Source organism: Megascapheus bottae, chromosome 10 (genome assembly GCF_031878675.1).
Source record: "Megascapheus bottae isolate mThoBot1 chromosome 10, mThoBot2.hap1, whole genome shotgun sequence".
NCBI classification, from domain to species: Eukaryota; Metazoa; Chordata; class Mammalia; order Rodentia; family Geomyidae; genus Megascapheus; species Megascapheus bottae.
In genome coordinates, this window is record NC_143518.1 from 33,745,708 (window position 1) to 33,765,920 (window position 20,213).

Genomic DNA, 20,213 nt, shown 5'->3' on the forward strand with positions numbered 1-20,213 from the left:
GAATTGATTTCTAAAACAAATAAAAAGTGGGCCTCAGACCAAATCCCAAATCAAACAAAACAGAACAAAATAATAGTAAGTAAATAAAATCACAAAAATATTCGGTAGCAGGAGTTAGGCAAATAAAGATTGAGAAAAAGAAAAGGAATCTGGGATGGAGGCTCCCAGAACTAGGGGTGGTGGTAGTAATGGTAGTGATATCAAAAGTGATAATAATAATGAAAAAAGGATGCAGAGAGCATCCCCACTGCCAGCTCTACTACGTTCTTCCTTCTCTCCAAGTATTCTCAGCTAAGACAGGACAAGTCAAAACACCTTTAACAATTAAAACAAGAAAGGAAAAAAAAAACTGCCTACAAAGGACGACATCCACTTTTCAAATGGGTAACCTAGCTGGTGAATAGAATCATATGACCTTGTGATGTCAACTGCACTTAGAATGTTTATCGTCTAGACAACCTGGCCAGCCTCTTGGGAGCAAGTAGGTGATTTCCATACTCTGCTGTGGTCAGAATATGGAGAACTTCTCACTCCTCAGCATCTCTGGACCTCGAATCTCTTCCTCTGTCTTGAACACATTTCCTGACATTATGTCGCCTCATGCCACCAGCTTGCCAGGTAAACTCTGGTGTCACCAGGGAAGATGTGGGTTTTGTTTATGAAGCTTTTACTTGTGTTCTCTACCAGATCATGGTAGGTCTAGGAGTGAGACAGACAAATTAAACATGTGTAAAAAATATTTTTTTTACAAAATTACTACATCCCTGTTAAATAATTCTTACTGTTCTATAACTTACGGCAAGGCAAAAATAGAAACATTGGGATCAAATTTATTTCCCCAGGAGTTGAGTAAAATCACATAGTGGAAGCCTGTCAACATAAAGAGTTTGCTCTTGTCCAGGTGCTAGTGGGTCATTCCTGTAATCCTAGCTACTCAGAAGCTTGGGATCTGAGGATCAGCCAGATTTGAAGCCAGCCCAGGCAGGGAAGTCCTTGAGACTCTTATCACCAATCAGCCACCAAAAACCTGGTGTGAAACTGTGGCTTGTCAAGTGGTAGAGCACTAGCCTTGAGTACAAAAGTTTAGGGAAAATGCCCAGACCCTGAGTTTAAGCCTCAGGATCAGCAGAAAGAGATAAGGGGAGGGAGGGAGGGAGGGAGGGAAGGAAGGAAGGAAGGAAGGAAGGAAGGAAGGAAGGAAGGAAGGAAGGAAGGAAGGAGACAGAAAGAGAAAGGGAGAAAAAAAGAAAAAAATGGAGAAAAAGACTATGCTCTTGTGTTAGCTGTGCTTTGATAAGCTGGAGAAGGATTAGACTTATCAAACTATCAGCCAGTGGCTAAGCAGTGGTGTTAAGCACATCATGGACCAAAGGTGGACACTGAGGACTTGCCACTCAATGTGACCCCTGGACCTGCAGCATCCACATCAGGGAAAGCTGATGAAATGTAGACTCTCAGACCCCTGCCCCAGACCCACTGCGTCAGAATCTATGTTTAATAAGATTCCCACATACATTAAGATTAAAGAAGTACTTCTCCGTGAGGTGGTTTTCCTAAACATCCATCTGCTATATACATGCTATATATGTGTATATATATTTAAGTCTTTTTCCCAAACTGAGCTCTGGGACTTCAGGCTATTCCTCCCATAAATCCCAAGTGCAAAGGATTGAACCCAGAGCCTCATGTATTTTAAGTCTACCACTGAGCTAATCCCTAAACTCAGTTCTGCTTTTTATCTAAGCATTAGCAAAGACATCAGGGTAAGCCTCATATCAAGGGCCCACATGACAGCTTTCTGGCTGTGATGCTTCAGCTGGAAAGCTAGGCTGCTTGTTCTTAAAGAACATGCAACATGGCTATGCAGCCCACGACCAGAGCTTCTGCTCTAGAATCTGTCTCAGAGTGAAGCCTCATGAGTGATGAGCCTCAGAAGGGTCAGGTGAGGGGAGAGTCAAGCAGAGAGGTGTCATCCAGGCCACATCTGAGGTTTGAATGGAACAGTTCTTTATTTGGAATTCCCCAGGGTGTCAATGCTGAATAGTTCTGGTTATTGCTGGCTGTTGCTTTGTTTCAGCATGGATAACTTGGCATGCAGGTGAGCCTTTAGGGATGTTTCAGGAAGTCTGAAGAAGAGAATCCCCAACCTTGCTGAGCTCACCATAGTGTTTCTTCTATAACACAGACATTGCAAAGACAGCAGTACCCAGTGAGGTTTCCAGCCCAGCACAGGCCCCGTCACCCCAGTACCAAAGCAGCGCTCTCCGGCATGGGGTACATAACACAGTGCCCTCACCAGGTGAGGCCTTTTCCAACTCCAGATGGGAACCTGTGACAGGCTGAAGATGGACAGGGGCTGCATACCTCAGAGAAGGGAGCGGCTCATGCACTGATTCACCTGCAGCCTCTTCCCCAGTCCTTCCTCCTGTAATAGAAGCTCACAGGCCTGTAGAAGCCTCCTTCCTTTCCTCTCCCACCTCTCAGTCCTTTGCAGAGAAATGAGCGTCTGTCTATGTAGGCAGCTGAATGATTAGGATAAATAGTAAAGCTAGAAAAACAGTCAGATTGGTGGTAGGAAGAGGGACTGTAGGTCATCTTCAGGATGGGAACACCTGACACCTATCAAGGCTTTCTGCCTGAGAGGGCCCTACCTCCCAGAGATCTAACAGCTATTTCAACTAATAGAAAAAGAAAGAAGGAAGAACTAAGGCCCTAGACTGTTCTTTCCACCCCATCACCCGTACCCTCTCAGTTGCCAGCAAGCTCATCCCAGGTCAAGCCTAACTTTCTGTATTCTCACCTTTCTGATGGCTTCCAGCCACTCTAGCTTTACTGCTCTCTGCCCATAGCCCAAAAGTAAGATCTAGCCCTTTTCTTTGCAGATTGTACCTTGGGGGATACCCAGAATGGGGAGCAGCTGAGGAGAAATTGTACCATCTACCGGCCCTGGTTCTCCCCTTACAGCTACTTTGTGTGCACAGACAGAGAGAGCCACCTGGAGGCCTATAGCTTCCCAGAGGTGGAAAGGGATGAGGGAAGAGGTGACAACTGCCTTCCCGAAGACATGACGGAGAGTATCTGCTCATCCTCTTCCTCCCCAGAAAACACGTACTCCCGAGAGGCAACCAAGAAATGCAGGCATGGCCCAGACTCTATGGATTATATCACATCCCAGGACATTATAACAGCTGCCAAATGGCATCAGGCCCAGCAGAATGGCTACAAGTGTGCGGCCTGCTGCCGCATGTACCCCACCTTGCATTCCCTCAAGAGCCACATCAAGGGGGGCTTTAAAGAAGGTTTCAGTTGCAAGGTGTATTACCGCAAGCTCAAAACCCTCTGGGGCAAGGAGCAGAAGGCCTGGCAAGGGGACAGGCTCTCCGCAGGCAGCTGCCAGGCCTTCAAGTAGTCCTGCTGAACACCTGAAAATAAGGGATGAAGCCTGTTTTATGTCTCTAGAGTGATGCCAATAAATCAGTTAGTCACAGCCTCCTGTCAAGTTTGAGGTCACCCTGCATCACTGGCTGTCCTTTCTGTATCCAGCGAGTTCTCATCACTTTCACCTACTGATTGCCTAGCAACACAACAGCTACCTCCCTGCCTCCTTCCCTCCCTCCCTCCCTCCCCTCTTTTTCTAAAATAAAAACAATACCCAAAGTTTGAGAATATCCTCTAAGACAGTGATTCTCAAAGTGAGGGGTTTAGATCAGCAGAATTGGCATGCTATGGGAGTTGGTTAGACAAGAACTACTCAGGCCTCACTCAGACCTACTGAATCAGAGACTCTACAGGGGAAGCCTGACGAGTTGTGCCAAACTAGCCTTCAAGGTGAACCCCGAAGAAGAGATCCTGAAAACTACTGCTCTAGGATCCAAGCAGCCCTTGCCCAATAGTGGAGACAAGGAGTTATTTCCAGAGGGAAAAACCACTACAGTATGAAAGGCTTCCTAAACACTAACATATAGAAATAGAGTGCAGAGGACATAATATCCCTGAGCACAAAGAAAGTAAAAGATGAGGGTGTGGGCCCATCTCCACCGCATATAGCATCACTCAAAATAAGCACCTCTTGCTAAAGCAGAAAAGGACATCTTTTCATAACTGTTTTGTTCTGTTACATGTAATATGCCTAGTGGACAGCCTGACCCTTATTCCATTTCTGCACGAACATCGCTGCCAATGTGACACAGAGAGGAGTGATCACCAGATGCTGCAAGGATGCCTATTTTGTCCATTATGTGGGCTATAAAAAGAAGAAAGGCTGAACACTTCCTGGTCCTATTTTAGGTCTTATTTCCCTCTGGCTTCAGCTCCGTGATGGTTGTGGGCCCTTTCCCTGCTGTGGGGGCATTTCCTATCAAGGACATGACACCCACTCTCCCTTAGTCTTTGCCTCCCTGATGAGTGGGTGTTATGAGTGGAGTGGAGGGTATGCCTCTGTCCTCTTAGTGGCTATACAATAACCCTTCCTGGAGCCAAATTTCACTTGTCATTGGGCTGCTAAAATCATGTGTAACTCTTTCATTCCCTTCAGAGTGAGACAGAAGCTGGGCTCAAATCCCTGTCCCTCAAATGCTGTAAGACTAACGTAAGAACACTCTTGGTCCTACACTCCCGATGTCTGCTTCTCACCCATTCGGTGCCTCCCACACATACAGTTCAAGGCTTCCTATTGTCAGGCTCAGTAGCTGGGGCATGTAGGGTCATAACCTGTCCAATCCGAGGCCAGGTGGTCTCTAGGCAACCGTGACGTCAGTTCCAGGAGTCCAGCCCCTTGGAGTAGATGAATGACTGGGCATCTTTTCAGTTTCCTTCTGAGCCAGTGTTTCTTAGCCAAAAAAGCCACCTGGACCCTGGCAGGCATCTCTTCATTTATAAGCAAAATAATTCCCAACTGAGAGGTGGTATAATCTGACCCTGCAAGGGTGGTCTGCAGAAGCCATAAGTGAAAGTGCCATCTATCTCCCTCCTCCAGGTACATGTGTATCCTTTCTAAACCATGCTACAGAGCTGATATTGCTCAGGTTGGGAAGCAGGTAAAGGAGGGAAGACAGAGGAGCAGATAAAATACAGTAAGCAAGAAAAGACTATGGAAAGACATTTAGAAATAAGAAAGATTTTTATTTAGCAAAAGCCAGTAGGCTAGTGACAACATCCAGGGAGTAAGTGCACTTACATGAACAGAATCTTGTCCCAGAGAGTTGATCCAACAGAGTTTAATGACACACAGTTTTAGGAAAAGAGGGCTAGAGGGTAGAAGGAAGCAGTCAAGCAAAGAGTAAATAAAGGAATGCAACTCCTAAACAAGGCAGCTGAGAGAAGGGAGGCTTGGAAGAGGTTTTACAGATAGCATCAATACAAGCAGGAGTATAAGAAATATAGTTTTCAGTCCCCATATGCAGTCCAATCCTGTACAGAGAAATTCTTTCCTGGCTCTGCACCTGTGAGGCCTTGTGTGCCCGAGTCTGCTGGTACGTGGAGCAGGCTGGGGTGGGTACCAAGGTTGGCACTCCTGGTGTCCACATGTCCTCCATATAGGGCCGAGTAGAAGGATGGAAGAGAGGAAGGCAGAGCTGAGTTAGCAGAGCAGGAAGCAAGGAGGGAGGAGGACAGAGGGGCATTGCTGAGAAGTCAGTCAGGTCTGCGACATTCCCTTTCTTGCTTGGTGCCTTCGATGAAGGGTAGTGTTTGGTGACCCTGCAAGGCCCCTAAATCTGTTCTTTGTCTCTCATCACTACTCATTTGGTACAGATTTGGGTACAGTAAGGAGGGGGCAACCCACAAGTGATAATCCAGGGAGGGTCTGAGTGAGGTAAAGGGTGGAGTTGAGAAAGGCAGAAACCAACAGTAAAAGTCTTGAATGGGTACCAACGCATCATCACATAACTGGGCTCCCAGTTAGCATCAACGAGTCTCTCCAGGTCCTTAATGTCACCTCTAATTTTTTCTTTTCCTTTGAACTTTTTCAAGACTTTTAGAAATTATCTTTCCTACCCACTCCCCCATCCTAACCTACTTTTCCATCTATAATCCATTTACCTAATCCATTGATCTCTGATTTTATTCTTAGCTCTTGCTGGTGGGAGTGGGCCTTGAGAGATCATACTTTCTACTTCCCTAGACATTCAAATCCTGATTGTCTCAAATGTCTCAGGCTCAAGATGTTCTGGGCTAGGATGATGCATGCTAGCTAAGAGGCTAGTAGGCTCAGCTGCAGGCTACTCCTTTCATTCCATAGTCCCACATTCCCTGTATGTGGACCTACTTCCAATAGTTATTTAGTACATGTAACAAATAGAACCATACCTCTCCAGTGAAATACATGTAAGAAAAATACACACATCTATTATTCATTCAAACACTTGGAAGATCCCCTTTCTCTCCTGTCAATCACTTCTCCCAAGCCAACAAACATACTTTCTCACACATACATGCACACATGCACACACACACACACACACACACACACACACACACACAACACACATACACATACCACTTCTTATTTCCACTGACATCCTGATAAATCAGGGAGGACTAATGTAAAGTTTCATTATTTTCTTTTAACTTGGACTTTATGGTCTATAAGAAATCCAACTGTGGCTATAAGAAAAGGCTGTGATAGCATTTATACAAAGTCCATACCAAAGCTGGATTTGAAGTACTCCATTTTGGATAATGATACCCATATCAATTGGCCTTCTAATAATACTGCAGTCTGGTCTGTAGCAGGATAAAGACATCTTCTCTCAGAACATGACTCAAGCATGTCTCAGCTTTCTCTGAGACATATGAGAATCTGTTAACCACTAAAGGCCTTCTGGGGATACTTTCCCTCATGGGCCAAGTCAGTCTGTTATTGGGCAGAGATCCATCTAAGTCCTAGCTAGATGATAGAAGTTGCACTTTTTCCAGGTGTTTGAGGCATGCACACCCAGAGATGGGCCAGGGTGGCATGGCTGTGGTCCCTGATCTCAGTGGCAGTGATTCTAAAAAGTGGATTAAAGCAGTCTCAGCTATCAGCTTGCATCCATGTTTTTCATCCATCTTTCCTTTTTTTTCCCCCCTAGTAAAAACTGACCAATTTGCCCAGTGGAGGAAACAGGTTGAGAGGTAAGGCAGGGAACTCTGGGGCTCTGAGACTTCCACAGATTCAAAGTGCTGCAAAAGCTTCAAGTGGCCCGGCTCAGCCCCTGAGGCAGTTCAGAGGAATGGAGGACCCCTCCCAGTCTCCATTTACAGGAGCTGGGTTGTGGGCAAGAGGCAGGTAGGCAGGGCTTCTAAGCTGAAGGGACAACAAAAAGTTCTCTCTCTCCTCTCTCCTCTCTCCTCTCTCCTCTCTCCTCTCTCCTCTCTCCTCTCTCCTCTCTCCTCTCTCCTCTCTCCTCTCTCCTCTCTCCTCTCTCCTCTCTCCTCTCTCCTCTCTCCTCTCTCCTCTCTCCTCTCTCCTCTCTCCTCTCTCTCTCTCTCTCTCTCTCTCTCTCTCTCTCTCTCTCTCTCTCTCTTCTCATCCCCTCTGTTCCCAGTCCTCACCCTCACCCACTTCCTTTCCAGGGTCCCTTAGAAACAACATCCAACAGTCAGCAAAGGGAAAAGTGTTTGGACCCAATTTCTTCTAATAGATTATTGACAGTAATTTGTGACACATCCCAATTCCATACTCACACCATTGGAAACAGCCTGGCTTTAGTAGCACAGAGCTGATTCAGCTTCTACAGTTTCAGTCAGGGCCTGGAGAAGGAAGTCTCTTATATGGTTAGGGGAGGATGAGGCAACTCATAGCATCCTGATATTCAAAACAAAGTACCTGAGAAGGTACCAATGGCTTCCCTTTATAGTCTGGACCAGGGAGAGGGAATGAGGAAAGGGGCTCACTAGGGTATCATATGATAACACAGAGGGTCCTGACAGTGCAGCAGGTCTTCCAGAAGCCTGTGGTTCTGATGAGGGACCTTCTCCCAAAGCCATGAACCCTGCTTCCATCACCTTGAATCCACAAGCAGAAAGCAGGTATTGATTCACCTCTGAGAATCCAATGTTGTCTCCTATTGATCCCCCAAAGTGACATTCTGATCTTACTCTGAAGCCTTACCCTCTCCAGGGTCGTAGGGTGCTCCCTACCTGGGAAGCCACTAGATTCGGTCCCTCTACACCACCTCTGCCACCTCCTCACCCTGGCACCTACACGGCGATCTCATCATCCAGGCTGTCACCCAGCTCCTGTCTCTGCAGGACGTGGAGCAGGCGTGGTAGCTCTTCTTGGGACCACGAGTCCCGCTCCTCGCTCTCATCTGTGTTGGACTCATACTCAGAGGCAATGCCCGACTCCCGGAACTTGATGAGCTCCAGGCCACCCAGGAGGGGCTCCCCTTGGGCCGGGGGTAGTGTGTCCTCTGGTGGGAGGAAGCGGAAGCACTCCAGCTTCACCAAGCAGTCACGCCTACCTAAGGGGCTGCCCACTGGGTGGGCAAAGTCAGCCAAGCCGGCGCCCGGTGGTGGTGAGTGCAGGTCCTCTGGCTTAGGGGTCGTGGGGTCACAAAGCACAGGCAGGGCTCCAGAGCGAAAGGTGATTTCCAGCAAGCTGTCCTGGGAGCCCACTGCAGAGACAAAGGGTGGGGGAGGGAGAGAAAGGAACATCATTAGGTCAGGTTCTAAATATGAACTCATTTAGTCTCTATGGCTTGGCAAGGATGCTGTCCTGACCAATTTCACAGTACCTCCTAAGGGTTTTACCCACTCAACACCACTTGGGGCAGCTTTGCCAAGGCAGCAAAGGCAGAGCCAGGAGGATGGTCAATGAAGGCCTTGAATTAGGTTTGTAGTGGGAAAATGGTACCCAGTCAGAGAGTACATCTCTTAGCCTCTTTAGTCTGTCTAATAGATTGACTTCAGTTAGGACAGAGCAGGATCTCAGCATTCAAAAGTCTGGACAACCCAAGAACGAACAGTCCAAATAAGTGAAGTACAATGGCTTCTTTAAAAGTGCAGATTCTCAGCCCTGCCCTAGAATTACTGACTTGAATGTCTATGGGCTAGACCATGGGGCAGCTCATGGCATAGTTAAGGAAATTATTGGTAGAACTGCCAAAGTATGAATTTTGTAATTAGACCTCAGTATAAATCTCATCCCCTGCCAGTCTTGTGCCCTAGAACAAGTGACTTAACCTCTCTGAGTCTGTTTCCTCATCTCACAGATGACTAACAACATGTAACACTCAAGGTACTAAATGAGATCATTTACTTTTTTCCCTTTTTCATTTTAATTGATCACAGTTTTGGCACACCAGGTGATCAATTGGGTATGTGTTATGCAGCACAGATTGTGAGCTTGCGAACAATCCAGGAGTAAGTGCAAGATGAAGGCCTGGAGATGTGTCTCCTATTGCTTTCCAGTCCAGGTTGGAGGAGGCTGGGCATACAGACAGCATCCCAGGCAGAGACAAGTACCCTGTGTCATGGACCAGTAGAGCTGTTGGCCACAGTTACTATACTGCCTTATCTAAATAGACCAACTTTTACCAGCTTCTGTGCAATAGTGAAATATAGTGAAGAGTGACAACTATCAAACTGTTAAAACTTTTCCATAGATCTCATAAAGAACTTTGATAGCCAGGAGGTGCTCAGTCAGCAGGCCCCCTTCAAATAGAGACTTGGATAAGCAGGTGCTTGTTTAAGGTCAAATTTGTATGTGTGGTTGAAGGTAGTCAAGGTATGGTTTGTTCTGAAATTTTATAACCCATGAGGTATATAGACAATATAAATAAAAGCTGATTTCCTTTTGCTGTTGTAATACAAAGGGAAGGTCAGGATCCCCATAAAGCACCATTATGGTTATAGAGAAATGAAATGTTTTCCAGAACTTCTACCCAGGGAGTGAGGCTGGGCAGGGAAGTGGCTTACTGGAATTCTGTCCTGACAGCTTCAGCTCCAGCTCCTGCACCTGCTTTACCAGCAGAGAGATGTGCTGTAGCATGTCCTTGTTCTGCAGCAGGAGCTGGTGCACACGGGCCTGCGCCTCCAGCCGTGCTGCGGCTTCAGCAGCCAACTGATCCTTCAGCAAGTGGACCTGCAGAGAGGAGGAGGAGGAGGAAGCAGGGGAGACAGACAGGAGAGGGGACAAATGGGAAAGAAGGACATGAATGCTAATGAGAATTGCCAATGGATAGCTTCAGTCTCTGGTCATTAAAATCAAGACCAAAGAAGTTTGTTAGAGAAAAGTGGACACCTGGTCTTCTAATTCTGGAGAAAGAGCCAAAAGAAGCTGAGCCACTGGTCCTGTAGATCTCTCCATATGTCTCAAGGGAAGGCCACTGTGCAGCACTCAGGTACCAGTTACAAAAGGTAACCCCTACAGACATACACACTTCTCTCAACCCCCACTGTACAGAACTACTAGGTTGAGAATAATTGCAACAACCCTACTCCATGTTATCTTCTCCCCCTTGTAAACAATCATAAGAAACAGGAATATTACTGTACTTCTAAATTAGCGAGCTTGCTGTGGTGAAGCCTGACTTCACATGTGTTAGGTGCCAATCTAATTCCTCCTCCTTCCACATGAAAGCACGTAGGACTGTGATTTCTTCCTGGATCAAAACTGCTGGTGAGTGACTCATATCAGCACTTCTCTGATACCCCAAAAGGGCTGAGGTGGACATTTACAGTAAGTATTTCATCAATTCACAACCTTCTCATGGTAGAATTGCCAGTAATGGCATAATCACTGGGCCTGCCAGCTGTGGTGTTTGCATATCAGCCTTTGCTATGTAATTCTTATGTGGAGATAGAACTCAGCAGGGAGAGGAGAAGGATGGGACAATTATATCTAGCCTCTGTATGAAGAAACTGAATCACAAGGCCAATGTCCACCCATGGATGATTCTTGTGCCAGGAAGAGGATACAGAATCTCTGAGGACAATTTCAGAAACTTCTGGCAAAAAAGGGACCGAGTTTGGTGAGTTGGATGGACCAAAAACATGGGGCAAACAAAGACAGAATAGATGGGATATAGAGTAGAGAAAGGAGGAAAGGGAGGCAGAAGCACTTGCCAACTCTATTTCAGACAAAAGTGCTCTAGATTTCTGAGAAGCAGTGTGTTCCAGGGAGTAAAGACCATTACTACCTCACAGTCTTTCTGAGGCTCACCAAGGGACTTGCCCTCCTTCTTATGTCTGACCCTTCCTGGAGTAAGGAGCCAGTTGCTTCCCTTTCTGCCCAGATTTAAGGACTTGACCTTGCAGTTGGCTCTGTTTCAAACTGAGAGGAGCCACTAATGAGATTAATTGCCTCTTTCCATTAGAGGTTCCCCAATGCTGAGCCCATCCTTCCCCAAGGGAGATGTTGCCTAAGGAACTGAAAGTAAATCTAATCCCTCATGAAGCATTGCTAAGGGCAGATCTGATATTTTGGTCAAGGCATCAGCCTCATTTAGTATCTTTTTTTTTTTTTTTTCCTGTTCTGGAGCTTGAGCTCAGGGCCTAAGCACTGTCCTTGGGCTTTTTCCTCAAGGCTAGCACTCTGCCACTTGAGCCACAGCACCATTTCTGGCTTTTTCTATGTACGTGGTACCGAGGAATTGAATCCGGGTCTTTGTGCATGTTAGGCAAGCACTCTACCACTAGGCCAAACTTCCAGCACATTTCAATGGTTCCTTGTTTTGTTTTGTTTCAGGCTTTTGGGGGGCTTGAACTCTGCTCATTTAGTATTTTATGTAAAGTGAGGAAAGATCTGGAGAGGAGAGAGAACAGGAAAAGAGGTGTCAGTAATATTTTAATCTGGAGCAGATGGTGGGTGGCTATTAAACCATAGTCTTCCTTAGAAACTAGGACATGGAGAAGTTTCACTTGTGAACCTGTTAAGTTGTAAGGAACAGGGCAATTGTTGTGGAAAGCTCCCAGGGATGCTCCCAGAGGAGGGGCCAGTGTATCCCTTCACCTGTGAATACTCTTCTTTATTTTAGTGTATCTTTGAAAGGAATCTACTGACCAATTAGATATGCTGACTCTTCATTGTCTGTTTTCTTTGTAACAAAATAGCAATATCCCTCAGGAATCATCTTTTTTTTTTTTTTTTTGCCAGTCCTGGGCTTGAGCTCAGGGCCTGAGCACTGTCCTTGGACGTTCTCAAGGCTAGAGCTATATCACTTGAGCCTCAACACCACTTCTGGCTTTTTTCTATGTATGTGGTGCCGAGGAATTGAACCCGGGTCTTTGTGCATGCTAGGCAAGCACTCTACCACTAGGCCAAACTCCCGGCCCAGGAATCATCTTTCAATGGATGTAAACAGACAGAAGAGAATCTTGCATCTTACTAACCAGTGTCTGTTGAGGGTTCCCTAAGACACATGCTACAGACTCAGATCCCAACAAACCAATCGGAATATCCAGGCAAGAAAAGCTATTTGGAAACACTGCATTGAGGATGCTGGAGTCTGGTGGGTACTCCGTAGGCAACTGTAAGAAATTCACCTCTGGAGTCCACAGTTACACATCTGGCAACTAGAGGACTCACTAGGAATCTACCATCCAGGTGGACAGTACCAAGGAATATTTGCTAACTGCCCACTGAAATAAAGTCCTTAGTTCCCCACTGAGAATAAGCATTGAGGACAAAAGAGCAATTCACTCTTGCAAAAGTTGAATGTGGAGTGGCCAGGTGATCATGAGAAGTGGGAGGCTTGTTTGTTATTCAAGTCCCAAAGATGTAGTGTCATTAACACAGGAGACATAATCCTTGACTCTAATACATAGGGTATAAATCCATTAGCACCAAAGGCCATGAAAAGATATCCCTGAGGACAGGAACTCCTTGTCTCAAAGTATGTAGGATTTTTACCTCTGCAAATGCTTCTGTTATACCAATTTGGGTATTTTTAGACTCTCTGAGTGTGCAAAACACACACCCACAGCTACTGCTCGAAGCCAGAAGTAATGAGCTCTTCTATTTCTGCAGCTGTTATGGTGGCATCAGGTGTGAGGCTCAGGCCTCTGCCATGACAGTCTGTGTCAAACCAGGCCCAGTGGAAACAGCATAGCCTGAACTTGCTTGCATACTGAAGCAAGGCATACATGTACTTGAAGTGCCGAAAGGAGGCAATGTCACTTTCAGACTTAGTTTGACCAATGTGCTTTAACTCTCTCTGCTTTGTTTCTTTGATCATACCATAAGAGCAGGAGGTACCACATTGCCTTTCCCAAGATGGGACATTTGTTTTTAGCATACTGTTCTTTCAAAGAATTAAACACTTTCCACAAAGGCTAGCTGTATTTATCTCTGAAGAGGTATATGTTGGTGTCTTCTACCTAACATATATCACTCACAGACTAAGTTCATATCAGACACAGTGATGTGGCACTAAAGCCATGCTCATTGCCAGTGTCCACCTCTGCATCCTGGTCAGAACACAACACACATAAGATCAATTCTGTACCCCACAGTTCTGTGAAGCTTCCCTAAAATCTGACACCCACCCCTCGACCACCCAGCCACATCAACACCATTACCCATTCACTCTCCAGCCTACTTGCCTGGACTCCAGCTCCTCCATCAGAAGTGGGGGCAGGGCCAGGCTGAAGTTAGGGAGCAGTAGGCACATGGAAATGGCAGTGGAGAGAACCAGAGCAATTTGCCCCCCCCCCCCCCAACCAGACACAAGCAGAGGCAGGTGGTGCTGTCTCAGCATGCACATGGCAGGGTCCTTGGGCAGTGCATATCAGGATGCAGGGGACTGGGAGAAGCCACAAAGACAGGTGCTACATCTAGGCCTGGGGTGAGGATGTGGAGCATTTTCAGCACTGTTCCTTTAACTAACTATAGCACACACACAATTACAAAGCACAAATAATCAATTATTTGCTTCTAAAAAAGCAAGAGTGGCAGCAGGTAGGGCAAAAGTCTTAAAATAGCAATCGCTGGCTGCACTAACTTTTTTTTTTCCCCATGAGGTAGGCCAGGAATTGGTAAAGTGTGATCTGGCCTGCTTACTGTTGCTACTGAGCTGCAATGTTCAGGTCAATTCTGGAGCCACATAGGCCCAACCCACAGCCATGCACACACCAATTACATCCCAGGACTGATTCAAGGTGTGATTATAATCTCTTTCACATCCTTGAACTTCTGGTCCATCTTCAAGCAGAAAGCTAATATAGCCAGGCAAAGACTTCATGCTGGGATGGGAATGTATAGACTAAGAGTAATTCACTATTTACACATGGAGGCCTAATGTAGAGATACTTAGGAGCTAGCTAAACATTACTTTTACTCCTATACCTTTAAGGCTAGCCCTTTAAGATCAGCTCTGAAGCAATTTAGAGGAAGCTAGAGTAAGTCTGAGGTCTTATAGCAAATCATGACATGATGAAAGAGAGCTAAGCCTGGTTCCAGCGCAACAGCAGAAAAATATTGGCCTGTGAGAATAAATGAGGAAGGAACATAAATGCAACAAGTGATATCAAGAACACATCTATCTGCAAGAACTTGGGGTCTGCCTTAGACTTTTATCCAAGAGAAGCACAAGAGGGCTTGGCTACCTAAAGAAAGAGGAACTGTTACCATCTGAAATGCCAAAGTCAGTCTTACTGGTTGAAATTCTGGGGAGGGACCTGGTAATTTAATGAAGAATGATGGAAGTCTTGCAATTGGCTGGTATTAGAATCTGACAGAACAAGTGAAAAGCTGACTTCATGCTAGTAAATTAAATTGGTCCCCTCATGTAGAGAAACCATGCCTGGTTTATTTAATGTGTGACAAACCCTAAAATGATCTGCCTATAATTAACCCATCTATATTATCTTACATAATTATTTTTACTCAAGGATACAGGTACTAATAAAAAGCACTTGGATCAACTCCTACAAAGAAATTGGAAGAAAGAGTATGCAGAGATGCTTCTAATCAAAATCTGTGTTAGTTCATCTTCAGGACTGGGGAGCTGAAAGCCAGGTGAGAGACACAATACCCTGCTTTGTTCCTGGGCAGTCAAAGCAAGGTACAGACTGAAGGAAGAAGGTGAGACTGACTGATGGTAAAGGATGGTAGAGGAATATGTTCAAGAAGCCATCTGATGACCTCCAGCTTCTTCCTCTGATCTAAAGGCCCTAGAAGTCTATTACTAGAAACCAAAGTCACTGTACTCATGGATAATATATGGTAAGCTTTTATCATTTTACTGCTTGAACTGAGAGTCAAGGGAGGAACTTGTCAGCTATATTTAACAGGTTTTGAATGAATGAGAGGTTCAGGCTGCCAAAAGAAGCGGCTGGAACACAGACAGACTCACAAAACAAACCCCAAATGCTCCATGGTTCTATTCCTCTAAACTTACTTTCTTTCAGGAGGAGAACTTATTAAAGAGGTACAGAGCAGGAATGTCCTATTAAAACTGATGGTTGAGTTTATGCCAAAACACCCTTCTTTAAGTTTTGCCTTGACTGTGGTAGACTTGTGATAGGTTATAGTTCTTATTGCTTTGTAGGTTGGGTGTTTCTTTCAACTACCACAACACAGTGGTGTGTAGATCAGACATTTACAAATAATCTCTAGTATTTAGCACTGTCTTCAAATTCAAATGCCTTCTGATAAAACAACATCATGAATATTCATCAAACCTACTCTTACATAAATAATAATTACTTGGCAATTGATATGCTGAAGGATAAAAGAAGTAGGTTACAGAATGGATTTGTATTCAGTGGAAAAGTTGGAAATGATGTGTCTTGGAATGGACTCAGTGCTGGAGTGCTCGGGCTTTGTATTCCTGTCATCCATCACCACAGGGAGAAGGGGATTCTCAGACTGCCATGCTGTCTTTAGCCATGAATTCTTTTATTTGATGGAGAGGAATATTTTTTTTTCTCTTCCAAAATGAGAAGCCACTCATGACATTCCCTTATTTCTGTGTTCTGGAAACATCTGTAAGTCTTCCTAGCATTACAACATATTCTTTGCTTTAATAGAACTCTTGTTTTTTTTTGTTTTTGTTTTTTGTTTTTCTTTTGAAGAGACTCCATTACTTTGGGAGCAAATATCCCCATGATTCAACTCTTCTGAAACATGGTGCCAAGTCATCCGTAAGACCAGTGCCTTAGGCATAAGTCAGAAGCACCAAGCCCTTCATGTTTCAAGAAGGTCTTTGTAAGGCCAAGTCATAGCAGATCTTGCTATGGATGGGTTGTTAGATGCTTCATCAAGTTGCACAGAAGAAAGCACTGCTCTGAATAGAGGACTGATCCACTTCAGTTAGGAGCCAGAAGAAGCAGAAGATATACTGAGGAATGATAAATTCTCCCTGGAGAAGTCTGCATCCTTCATTGTAGAATGCAGAAAATCCAAGCAGCCAATTAGGCAAGCAGCTTGGGAATGCACAGGAATGCCATAGTTGCTTTTCCAGACCTCTCACCAACTCTCCTGGGCCCCGACCACCTCATCTTCTTAATTATCTTCAGCTACTTACTCAGGCCCTGACCCTGTCTGACTTTGGTCTCAAGATTCAGCTCTTAAATGGGATGGATGAAAGTGTCTTCCCCATTCACTGACATTCTATGGTAAAGATTAAGTTCAGACTCTTAAGGTCCAAGGAAGATGTGGACCTCATGCCATCCACAGAAAGAAAATGGGGAGAATTCCTGCTGAAAGCAGTATACATCAAGCCTTCAGAACACACTGTCCCAATATCCCAAGAAAAAAGCCAATTCTTCTCATTTTGGGCTCAAGTAATCTACCTAAATTTCCATAAATTCAGTCTGGTTATAATGAATTCCAAAGTCATTAGTGCATCAAGTACTGTTTGAAATAAGTAGATCACTGATGGAGGCTTAGAACCTGGTATGGACAAAGGAGGCTGGGATGCCGAGGTGGTATCTTTGCAAGGATGCTTAGCACAAATTTATACAAGAGTGTTATAAAGTTACACCTGTCCTAATTCTAAGGCATTCCTTCCCATCCCACCCCCAAATACCAGGAAAACAAAAGAGAGGGAGGTAAGGGTAAATTTATGTGCATAATTTCCTTGCTAAGTCATTATCCAACAACATCCAGCCAGGCCAGCCAAGCTCAACTCAGAGCAGGGAACAACATGGGAAACTAAAATATGTCTTTCCATTTAATCAGCAGCCCTTATCCCTTTCCCTCCCACCTTTAGCTCTGCAACTCCCCGACAAGCAATGATCCAATAGCATGAGTGATTCCTTGTGGCTCCCTTTGTTTTAAACCTGCCCTAAGCCCCTCGCTAGGGAAGGCGCGTCAAGCCCATGAAAGTGGAGCCTGTGAAGTAGGGAGGAGGCTGAGGAGAACCTGGGCCACAGCCACTTGCGTCTGCTGTTGCTGCTGCTGGAGGAGCTGCTGGAGGAGCTGCATCTGGTGGTGGGTGGACAGCGGTGTCCCTGTGCCCAAGCCTGGTGGCTTTGAGGAAGAAGAGGGAAGCAGCATGCGGGGTGAAGCTGTCAACATGGGATCCTGAGGGTGGGGTGAGACCTGAGAAGAAAAGACAGGACATGACACATGGGCAGGTGCCAGAGACCTCACTTTCTTGATAATGATCATAATTTGTACACAGGCAGAATGAAATGGCCACTTACAAACTATAAGCTGGAGATGGCTTCATGGAATGTGAATGGGGCTCCAGGGAGGAAATGCTGTCATGGCCTGAGTTACAAAACTATCTGAACACCTCAGGGACTATTCCAATAGGTGGGAGATAAGCAGCTGACACCGTTTTTCATCTCTTACCCAACCCTTTCAATTATATACTGTTGTTGAGTTACTTGAGGTACTAGACTTAGAAGCACCCATATCTATAAAACACAGCTACCTACTGCCACGAGAACAGGAGGAAGGCAGCTGCAACCCTTTCTTTTGCTCTGTCCTTAGAGCTCCCTCCTCAAGGGATCTGAGATGTTTTCCATGAACTGGGCACTGAGGGCTAGAAGCCTCCAGCTCTCTGCTGCTTCCTCTCACAGTGAGGCCCATCTGGGAGAAAAAAATGTGTGAGCATTACAACAATCAGGAGAGATTCTAGTTCCCATTCCTGTTGGTAATTTTCACTCAGATGGACCCTATAACCCAGATTGCAATGTTAAGGAGGCATGTGTTTTTTTCTTGCAGCTCTGTTGTTGATCCCTATTCAGGCATACAGCAAGAAAGTACCCAGGGACAGAGGACAGTAGCTCCTTACTTACTGGACACCAAAGGACACATGACCTCTGCTCACCAAGCTACAGACTTTTCCTCTGATGAGCTGGCCTAAGACAGAGAAAGCTGGCTTCAAATTGCAATTCTCCATGTCTCAGCCTCCTGAGCAGCTGGGATTATGAGTGTGCACCACTGACGCCCATGTTATTAACTTGATCTCTCAAGTTAATAACATGCAGTGAGCCAGTTTACAGACTCAACAGTGTTTTCATCTGGGAGTGGTAAAGGTACCCAGAGCAGACAGTGGGGCTCAAAAAGACCTGGACCCACTAGCAAAGCCACAGGGGTGTGTATATACCATGTGGGTGTGCTAGGATGTGCCTTGCATAAACAGGGAGAAGAAGAAAATGACAAACTGGCGGGCTCCTGGGAGGGCGAGATATGTTAGAGATGAGTTCCACATTACCTTGACACATTAGTTGTGGTGTTGGCCCACATGGGCTGAATCTGCAGATATCAGGCTACACTCTGAGAAGCAATTAGACACACTTCAGCTTTGCCACCATGCCACGAGTGGGTATCCCACTCACTCTAGTTACGTGCCGTCAGAAGCCAGGAGGCAATTCTGACAGCCTTAGGCTAAAGCTCTGATGCAGGTCACAGGAACACACGCGACCATCATGGGCTACCTCCTGCCTACCTTGGAGTCAACATGGAGGCCTCCTTCTGTCCCAACAGCATCCAGGTCAGTCACACCTCGGCTGAATTCCAGGACATCATTCCCTGGGAGTGGGACCTCCACGGCATCAATGTCAGTCTCTTCTGCTGTGGCTGTGGAGGCTCTCTCGGCTCCAGTGAGTTGGCGTCCTGCAAGGGACAACCGGGACAGGAATGCTGACATCAAGAACAATGTTTCCTTTTGATCTACCACCTCAACTTTCTGTTATGCTGAGTCTAGGGATATCCACAGGCTTCAGAACATTTTCATGTATCTTTTCACTAAAATACCTTTCCAATCTGGTAAGATATTTCTATCTTAATGTTGTTTATTAAGTCTACAGTTAAAAGAAGCATTTTATTAAGCCTGAATGGGATGTAATAGATATATGGTTGCTGTTGTAGTAGTTGGGTTTTTTTTTTGCTTGTTTGTTTGTTTTTAAAAACTGTACTTGAATCCAAGTCTTCATTCAGCTTGCATATTATGCTGGTGCTCTACCACTTGAGCCATATCTCCAGCCTGCCTTTTTGTTGGTAGGGTCTAGTGGACTATTCTGACTAGGCTGGCTTTAATCTGCCATATTCTGGGTCTCAGTCTCCTCAGTAGCTAGGATTATAGGTATAAACTACCAACTTCCAGCTTCAGCTATATCTTATTATCAACAGGTATAGGGACCTTAAAAAAAAAAGGTGACAGTTATCCTCACTTCATCCCAGCTTAGGGATGGAATGCAGCCAAGGAAAGAACCCTGGATGGTAGTCCAGACATGTGGATATCTGACACAGATAGTCCCCTAATGAGAGACACATTGCCTTGTTCTAGGGCCCAGCTTCACCTATGCAGAACTCAATCACATGGACTGAAAGGGTTCCAAGACTGGCCAATGCACAGGGAGATCCAAGTGCTATCCTAACACAGTATCATCTCCCAGCCTCAGAGCTGACTCTCATCTCTTAGCAGGAGCAGATTCAGAAGAAGAGAAGATAAAGATGGCTTTTCCCCATGCTTTCCTCAGCTTCTTCCTACTTCTTATTTTTTTTCTTCCCCAGAAGACATATACCTCATATTGTTCAATACCACTATACTAAAGTCCTACTACTACTTCTTCTTCTTTATTTATTTGGTTGGTTGTGGAACTTGGACTCTGTGCCTGAGTGCTACCCCTGAGCTCTTCAGCTCAAGCCTACTGCCCTTGAGCAGCACTACTTCCAGTTTTTTAGTGGTTAATTGGAGAGAAGAGGCTCATGGTCTTTAGCACCTGGGCTGGCTTTGCGCCAAGGTCTTCAGATCTCAGCCTCCTGAGTTGCTAGGATTATAGGCGTGAGCCACTGCGACCAGCCCTTATTTTTCTTTTTTATCCTATAGTTT

General features: G+C 45.5%; 2 protein-coding genes across 5 annotated transcripts in view; one reads left to right on the forward strand and one right to left on the reverse strand.

The window, feature by feature from the left end:
* LOC150057882 (carboxyl-terminal PDZ ligand of neuronal nitric oxide synthase protein) overlaps positions 1-20,213 on the reverse strand; it is a 268,284-nt gene that overhangs the window by 9,309 nt on the left and 238,762 nt on the right. For 2 of the 3 annotated variants that reach the window (XM_090340598.1, XM_090340597.1), the window contains exons 7-10: positions 18,828-18,994; positions 17,291-17,470; positions 9,901-10,066; positions 8,445-8,597 (exon numbers count right to left, since the gene is read on the reverse strand). In XM_090340598.1, coding sequence (XP_090196724.1) covers positions 8,445-8,597; positions 9,901-10,066; positions 17,291-17,470; positions 18,828-18,994 — 666 coding nt within the window. Of the gene's footprint in view, positions 1-8,185; positions 8,598-9,900; positions 10,067-17,290; positions 17,471-18,827; positions 18,995-20,213 lie in introns of all 3 variants that reach the window. The other variant, XM_090340599.1, reaches the window with a different exon arrangement.
* On the forward strand, positions 459-3,666 carry Spata46 (spermatogenesis associated 46). 2 transcript variants are annotated; one of them, XM_090339799.1, is made up of 3 exons: positions 459-618; positions 2,186-2,299; positions 2,883-3,666. In XM_090339799.1, exons 1-3 carry the CDS (start codon positions 516-518, stop codon positions 3,407-3,409), a joined length of 744 nt encoding a protein of 247 aa, XP_090195925.1. In that variant the 5' UTR covers positions 459-515; the 3' UTR covers positions 3,410-3,666. The 2 variants fall into 2 exon arrangements, with proteins under 2 accessions (XP_090195925.1, XP_090195926.1); XM_090339800.1 differs by lacking the exon at positions 2,186-2,299.

Bases quoted from the DNA above. Each gene is read 5' to 3' on its own strand.
- Spata46 (XM_090339799.1), top strand. From the start codon at position 516: ATGGAGAACTTCTCACTCCTCAGCATCTCTGGACCTCGAATCTCTTCC. The intron at 619-2,185 runs GTAAACTCTGGT...TCTATAACACAG, and splicing joins TCATGCCACCAGCTTGCCAG to ACATTGCAAAGACAGCAGTA. The intron at 2,300-2,882 runs GTGAGGCCTTTT...TTTTCTTTGCAG, and splicing joins TAACACAGTGCCCTCACCAG to ATTGTACCTTGGGGGATACC.